This window comes from Daucus carota, chromosome 4 (assembly GCF_001625215.2).
Source record: "Daucus carota subsp. sativus chromosome 4, DH1 v3.0, whole genome shotgun sequence".
NCBI lineage: Eukaryota > Viridiplantae > Streptophyta > Magnoliopsida > Apiales > Apiaceae > Daucus > Daucus carota.
In genome coordinates this window covers 49188954-49197686 of record NC_030384.2, presented here as the reverse complement: position 1 = coordinate 49197686, position 8733 = coordinate 49188954, and the positions used below count along the sequence as shown (strand labels likewise).

Below are 8733 nucleotides of genomic sequence, written 5' to 3'. Positions count from 1 at the left end.
CTGGCCCTTTTGTTGACAAGGTTGAAAGTGAACAAGAAGAGGGGAACGATCAAGATCTTGATCTTGATCTTAAGCTCTAGAAATCAGTCTGTTCAGTTTGTTTTTTACATTTTAATTGTTATTAGCATATCGTATGAATATCCATTGCCGTTTGCTAGTATCAACAGTTTTTCCAAAGGGCCAATCTAAGTCGTCTTATTATATTCAGCTATATATGGATATTTATGCAGTATTTTGGATTAACTATCTAACTCTGGTTATTAGACCAAATTTGCTAAAGAACAATTAAATATGCATGATTCAGTATAATATAATCATGGATCTGCATGTAGTGTTCAGTATTCCTGTGTTTGCTGGTGGATTACGTTTTGAATTGAATGGATGAATAGATAATCAACAAAATCTTAAACTAATTATAAGGATGCAAATCGATACATGTTTATAACGTCTCTTGTTAACATCTTACGGTTTCTTAAAGATAAACATATAGATTATTTTATTAAAAAATAATTATAAGTATCTGATTAATACTAAATTAATGTAAATATAAACTCAAGCATGTGTGTCCATAAGTTATTCTCTCTCATAATAATAGTTTTATTTTCAAATCAACCATATTTTATAACCCACAATTACAAGTATTGTATAATTCAGAAAATTTTAAAACTGTATCATTAAAAAGTATAGTTGATATACTTTAACATATATTTTTCAGTTTTCAAAAATTATAATTAATAATATTTTATTTACGATGAAATTTGATTAATTTGATTATTAAAAAATCAAAAAAATTATTATTTTGATATGGAGGGAGTAATAGGTGTCCTACCCTCATTTTTCTTCATTCATTGAATTCTTGACATTTTTTTCACATAGATTTCTTAAACGTCCCACTTATTTGATGGATTAAAAAAAATATATATTAAGCTAAATAATAGATAAATGTGTAGTATATCCATTTCAAATACATATCTAATTATGTGACGATGAAAACTAAAAAAAGTTCACATATACAAGTTTCCCATCCCTTGATTATTTCATGGCTTGCATATTCAATTTTTCTTTTCAAAAGAATGTACTCATCTATAACCTTTTATGCCTATTAGGGGACAAACTTTTTAAAGAGTTTAGTAAGATTGAACCACCAAAATTCTGTATCACTAATAGTCATGCAACAATCGATAATTAACGTGTTCTGATAAGATCTTTATATTTGTTCTGTACAAAACAATCATATATTCTTCAGTAGTCACGTCCAAATATTTCAAAAAATATAGTTATTATAGATCGTCTTTACTCCTTCTGATAAACCTGGGATGAGAGTCATGTTTAACCTGGGGCAACAAGCAGAGATTGTCACTAACCTAAATCAAAAGCTTGTTTCATATTATATATATTTGTCACATTATATAAATTTATTATATAAATTCTCAAAACATCAAACTATTATCCAAAAATAAATATGAAGGAAAAAGGAGATGGGCTTAATTTTTGGCTTCCCACAAAAACAAAGGAAATTGAGGATGGCAGTTATCCTATCCACTAGCATGTACTATTAATACAAGAGTCTTACAAGATTCAATCAAGGACGTGCGTACCCTTACAGTTCCTTGGTATTGGATAGTTTGGCACAAAGCTTCTCATCCTAGATACGGTTTCGCCTCCTGGATTGCATGCCATTATCAAGTACCTGTTTTGGTTTGGTAGATTGCATGCGCTTTAGATTAATTTATAGGAGGCGCCGTTCCTTCCGATTCGGATGGAGATGCTGAATCTTCTTCTCTAGCTACAGCTATCCTATGAGATCGCTTGCACAAGCTTTGGATTAAACAAGATCGGCCATAGAATCGAAGAAAAGAATGGGGACATAGCGAGAGAGTTGAAAACCTGATGAAGCGAGATGAAGCAGGGCCTAGCGATAGGGCTAAGAAGAAACTGAATACTGATGAGCAGTGCATCAAAGTCACGCTGCCAGACGGTACTACCTTCTACAGCAACTAGCAATTACAGAACGAGGCCTCGGCCATCTTCATCTTTCTGAAAGAAAGGTAGTTTACTGGCTCGAGCCTATGTGAGAAGAGGGGAAGGTACATAGTAACCATACCAGGAAATAACTCGTGAAAAAGGTGGCTTTTTACGTGTATTTTCATCAAGGAAGCAGAATCAACGGCCTTTGAAGAAAGATGACTAAGATATTGAATTGGAAGTTGGACAAAAGCCCAAAGCCCAAGGAAGAGAAAAGGGGCAGGGACACGAAGCGTCCAACGACTTGAACTTGAGGATCACAAAGAACTAAAAGATGTGCTAACGGCAGTGGGACTCCTGCGGGTAATGAAAAGCTTAAAAAATGAAGCCCATTTCTTTGAAATCCCACGAGAGTAATGCCAATAAAAATGGAAAATGAGAGTCACCAAGGAAAAGTTGCGCTGAAAGAGGTTAACATCTGAGGCATATGCCCTGACCCGGGTCTCCGTTTCTTCTCCTGAAATTAGCTGCTGATCTACAAAGAGATCTTGGAAATCGGCTAAAATTGAGCATTCTATCGCAATAATAGGACTCCATAGGTGGTTGGTTACGTTACATTAATGCCTAAACGAAGAATATCGGCTAAAAAAAGCAGCAAAATTAGCTACTTCTAGAATTAGGGCAGGGGAGAAGCTCCTGTTTCAAGTTAAAGAAGCGATTCATTACACCTTGCTTAAAGGGATAACCTTTTCCCGGACTGGAGTGCGGTAGGGGCAGAGGAACAGCATCTCTGCCTCGCTGTGGGTCAGCACCTCCGAAAGAAATGGAGGACTTCATTTAGTGACCCCGCGATCGCCCTCTAAACGAGCAGAATAAGGTACGTAAAGCTTGAAGATAAGTTTTGTACTTTTCCTTTAAACGACCTTTGGCTCAGAGAAAAAAGAAAAACGGTACATAATTAAAACTACCTAACAGAAAGTAATATGTATTTAGTCTTTAGTAGAATGGCAATTAGATCTCTAAATTCATCGGAAATTTTGTCCGGAAATTCGAGATCTCGCAATAATCTGGGGATATATAAAATCTTTGAAGGATGAAGTTCCTCAAAGCAATTGCTACTAGGTTAGATTGAACGGAGGGAAGAATTATGTATCTTCAAATCAGATCACCCTCACCGACCTCATACATATATGGAAATAGCAAAGAAGATACCAGCACGCCACACTCTGGAACCCTTACTTAGTTTGAAATATGAACCAAATGAATCAACTCAAAATTTAACCGAAAGTATTCTCTGAAGTTTAAAACTCTTAATTAATTACAATTATATCAAACCAACCAAATACACGGTTACATATATACTTTTGAAGGAGAGGACTATAGAGTAACTGAGTATGTGAAATCAAATAAATTGTTTCTTATATTTTTTATACTACGCATGATTGAGAACAATACAACTTTTAATTCTACTTTTGCATGACACAATCTATAATATTTAATTGTACATATGCATAACATTACAAATTTTAATAGTACGTACATGTTTAACTGATATGAAGAATACAATTTTTAATTGTAATTCAGCATATATAACAATATAATGTTTTACTATAAATATGCAACAATACAAATTTTAATTGTACTATTGCGCGTAACAGTAGAAAGTTTAGTTGTACATATGAAGAACAGTACAATCTTAATGTTGTACTTGTACAAAATCATACAGAATTTTTCATGATGTAAGGAGTAAGCATTAGAATATGTTAAAAATTGATCACTGGATTGCAAATTCAAATTACCCACTTACCCAGTAGGATGTGATTGCTTAAGTGTTTTATTATTTTGAGATACAATATTAATTATTTTTTATGGATAAAATATGTGTATATAAAATAATCTAGATCGTTCATTGTGTGTTTAGAGTATTCATCCGATCATTTCGGTTCTCATAGGATGCATCACCCTCAACTCCTATGAGTGAAGTCGTAAATTCCTCCCTCTACTCCTACGAGTGTTGTCGTAAATAAAATTTAAAATCTATACTTGATCTGAGGAGCACGTACATGAATATTACTATATTAAATATAAGGGTGTAATCAAGCCGAGCAGAGACGAAGACTACGAGCCTTGGCTCGAACTCGATTGAAAAATTGGGAACTCGGTTCGAGCTCGAATTTGACTCGAAAGCTCGAATTGAGTCAACAAATATTAAAAAAAAACTCGAAATATGATCGTTTTGGCTCGAGTTCAATTCGATTAAATATATATAATACAAATAAAATATTAAATATTTTTATAAAAATATACTTATAATAAAACAACTAAAAATAATACAGGCTCGAGCATTACGAGTTGAGTAATTTGAAACTCGAGTTTGGCTCAGTAAAACATTCACATAGCTCGAGCTCGGCTGGATTATTACCGAGTCAAATTCGAATATTTTACTAGTCAAGTTCGAGTAGCACATATACTAATAGTTTGACTATTTTACGCTCCTAAATAGATGTATCTAATATTATTTTTGTATATATAATGTATTATATGTGTGTGTGTCACACTAATTAGAATGTAGGGTGAAAACAAGGTTGGAGGATGAAAAAAGTATATTATAATTGTTTTCTGTAAAATAAAGAAACACTTTGATATCATTAAAAATTATATCTTACACCTCCTTCGGCCCTAATACTGGACTTTAAGAGGTTATTTGGATGAGTTTAAAATTTTGATTTATATTCATTCAAATTAAATTAATCATATAAATAATCCTATACTCATTAATGAATTTGACCAGAGTATTCAATCAAATTAATCATATAAATAATTTTCACAAGTGAATATTCAATTAGATATATAATTGGAAAAATAATATATGAATATGTGATATAGACAAACTATTGATTAATCAACAATTAGTGAATGTTAAATAATATATATAATTTATGAGTATATATATTAATATTGTTTTATATTAGTTTCATCTCATTTTTTTTTGACATGAAAGTACTTGCTTCTCATTAAATAGAATCAATAATCAGTACATCAGATTTTTAATCAAATTAATCTGGTATAGATTTATATTTTTTTTAATACAATAAAAATATATATTAAAATGAGATGCTTTGCAGAAATAATATTATTATACTATCAATTTTGTGCCACTAACATTAATCGAAAGAAGGGGAAGGGGGCATTTAACAAATATGATAGACAACTGTTACAAGCATCAGTACTAGCCCTAGAGCTTAAGATTTAAGTCTAGTGCATTCTCTTCTTCGTCCTCGTTGTCGCTGTCAAGCACTATAGGACGACTGCTGCTTGCTCCATTAGTTAGATCATCAGGAGCAGTGGGTGCAACAGAAGGCCCTAATAAGTCAGGAACTTTGAAGGACCTGGGACAGCTTCCAATGGCAGAAGTCTGCAGAGAGCCTCCCGGAAGAGGATTCAGAGGGGCTGGTGGAGAAGGAGCCAGAGAGGCAGATATAGGATGATACCTGGGGACCGGTCCAAAAGAAATGAGAGTGGCTGTTGCGGGTGGAGCGGGAGTGGCGGATGGAAGACTAGGCAAAAAAGACACCACTGTCCCTGGCGGATTAGTGGTGGACAGCCCTGAAAAAGGGTTGACCGATCCGCTACCGGTCATGGATAAAGGATTTTCAGGGTGGGTTTCAACCCTCCTCAGCTTTTGTGCCGGCTGCCCATCTCTGTGGGCATTTTGGTGTCCCACCACCGCCATGCCGGAGGAGAAGACTCGGCTGCAAGTAGGACAAGCATAGGTCCTTGGCCTTCTTGGTGTGTTAATGGAGGAAGTCGACATTGTTTGGCTGGTGAGAAGAGTTGGCTAAGATTTATGAACTGGGCTGAGATCTAATAGTTTGGTGACAGATAATGGAACTTCCTGATCTTTAAATAGAGATTTATTAGTTTGGTGACAATATTGGAGATTAATTATCTTTAGATAGAGGGCATATCTGATGTAGTTTAAAACTTCTTTCTCAATTTTTTTATATATAAAGAAACCCAGATATTTAATTAATAAACACCTAAGAATATCACAAAGATATGTTATCATATGGATTTAGACGCATTTATTTATTCATTCTTACTTGTTATCCTCTCAACTAATTGTGAATTCATCTATAATTTCAAATGAAGGGGTATATCATCGTATTTATTTAATAAATGACAAAAATAAACGCTCACGGTAGAAAAAACTATATTAGTGACAAAAATAACGTTCATGTAAACTTGTCACCGGACCCACCAACTTTAAAATAATAATCCCAAAATACGTTTTATCTTTGGATGTTTTTCATATTTGAGTAGGCCCCATTTTATTTGATAGCGCTCTCAACCACAATTAACAATTAACCACCACATTAAAGTAAATTTTTGTTCACACCTCTTTAAAAAACAATCCAATATGGGTTGGGCCCATATTATTTGTTACAGTTGTCTATCACAGTTAACAATTAACCTTAGTTTGGTTATTTCTACTAAAATTTAAGTCATTTGAAGCAAATGACTGTTCCAACAATGTCTTCAAAATACTAGGATATCTAACAAATGTCTTATTTTTCAGACACCACGCCCTAAATCATTTCTATCAATAAAAAATTAGTTTCCTCTCATTTCAACACATCTCTCTCCTCTCTTTTTCATTTCCCTCCAACAATAATTCAAATATATTACTATTTTAATTTTTAATAATGAGGCATAATTATAAAACATATTGTTGGAGTTGATATATTAAGATGATATCCTAAATCACTATGACATTATTTTTTATTATATTTATAAGGCACTTGATAGAATATTGTTGGACTTGCTATTATCCAGAATCGAACTAGAGATGTCCTAGAGGAAGTTAAAAATTGTATTTTGCATGATTTAGGTATGAATTACAACTGTTGCTTTGTGTAAAAAAAAACTACGAGATTATATGTTACTCGAAAATAATAGGGTATTCTATGTTTAAATCATTTTTTCTTTAAAATTGTCCTATTACATTAAAAAAAACAAAAATAAAAGATAATAAATTGTATACCAAATTTAATACTATATTTATTATTATTAAGTAAGTAATTTTTTTTTGAAATTATTAAAAAATTACTCACTTAATAATAGTTGAAGTGACAAACTAAAGTTATTTTCTTTTATTAATTTATAGAAGTTCAAAATAATAGTGAAAAATTACGTATATATGATATGAAATTAAATATTAATATATATATTAATAAATAATATATATTAACCATTAAGTTGATATGAAAAAAAGAGTACTCCAGAAATATTCATATAAAATCCAATCAACTTAACAAAATGCAGTAAAAAAAACTGAAAAACAAGCAACCAGTACAAACTTTGACCAACACTAAAAACACAAGAATGTAGTCTCTTGCCCTAGAGTTTAAGATCTAAATCTATGTCATTCTCTTCTTCAACCTCGTTCTCCCCGTCTTGGGCGACAGCAGGACCGGTGCTTGCTCCATCGCCTAGAGGAGCAGCGGGTGCATCAGGATGCCTGCTTGAGCCCTCATCAGGAACAGAAGTAGGGGCAACAGAATGCCTGCTTAAGCCCTCATCAGGATTAGCAGCAGACCCGAAAAAATCAGACACTCCAAAAAACTTGGTACTCCTGTTTGTTGCAAGACCTTGCAAAGAGGCTCCTGCAGGAAAATTCAGGGAGGCCGGTGCAGAAAGAGTCAAAGGGGTTGAAAGAGAAGGTTGAGGTGGGATGGGTGGGGCCCATTTAAGGGGAAGATGTCTCGGGTCGGGTGGGGCCCATTTAAGGGGAAGATGGCTAGGGTGGGGTGGGGCCCATTTAAGGGGAGGATGGCTAGGGACGGGTTGAATAGGAGATACCGCCCTTGATGCTGGAGGATACCCAAGCAAAGCATACTCCTCCTTTCTCGGCCTCTTGGTCTGACCACTCAAATTGATGCCCGGATAGGATGTTCCCAACATTGTTCCATGCCCTTTTGCTGTGGACTGCATCGAAAATGGATTGACCACTGATGATGCAGTCCTGGAAAGAGGTTTGGCACCTTGAGTTTCAGCCGGCTTTTCAACTGCGCGCTCCTCTTGTTTGCTCTCAGTAATGGTGGTGGAAGAGGAGGAGGAAGACTTAGACATTTTTAATATTTGGCTGCTATGAGTTTGTCTCTATGTTTCACTGATAATCTTCATCGCCTTATGTGCCTATAAATACACAATTTCATGAATGTGTGGGGTCCACAAAAAATATTTTGAAATCTCTCAACTACTACTAATGTAATTAATTCAGATATTATATTTTAATATCATGACAAATCTATGTACATTAATATTCAATGTTAATTTTTTGGCTTGGTAATCTCCATCCTCTAAAGATCCCAATATATACACAATTTTATGGGTCCCAAATTGAACAAAAAAATATTTTGAAACCTCTCAATTGATATTAATGCAATAAATGCAGATATTATATTTTAATATATGAAAAATTTATATGCATTAATTTCTTGAAAAAATACATAAACAAATCTAAATGAGTAATGCTAAGTGCCCCAACATTTGGTCCTAAATTTTGTTCATAACCTTATGATTTGGTGATTTATATATGAGGTCCATTATTATTAGTTTTAAGTACCCCAATATGTGTTCTCAAATTTTTTAAGAAGCTGACGATGACTAATTTTAATTGGGTGATTTATGTCATACGAGGTTCATTATTATTAGTTTTGAATGGACCCGTCATAAATTGTCAACTATATTTTCGAAAAAAAATTG

At 33.6% G+C, this 8733-nt stretch overlaps 1 protein-coding gene across 1 annotated transcript; it reads right to left on the bottom strand.

Moving 5' to 3' along the window:
- Positions 1–5200: 5200 nt before the first annotated feature.
- LOC108217523 (actin cytoskeleton-regulatory complex protein PAN1-like) lies at positions 5201–5779 on the bottom strand. Its single transcript, XM_017390351.1, has one exon. It carries the CDS (start codon positions 5777–5779, stop codon positions 5201–5203), a length of 579 nt encoding a protein of 192 aa, XP_017245840.1.
- Positions 5780–8733: the final 2954 nt, after the last annotated feature.

What these genes read in the sequence shown, in the direction of transcription:
- LOC108217523 (XM_017390351.1), bottom strand. Translation starts at nt 5,779, where the DNA reads ATGTCGACTTCCTCCATTAACACACCAAGAAGGCCAAGGACCTATGCT.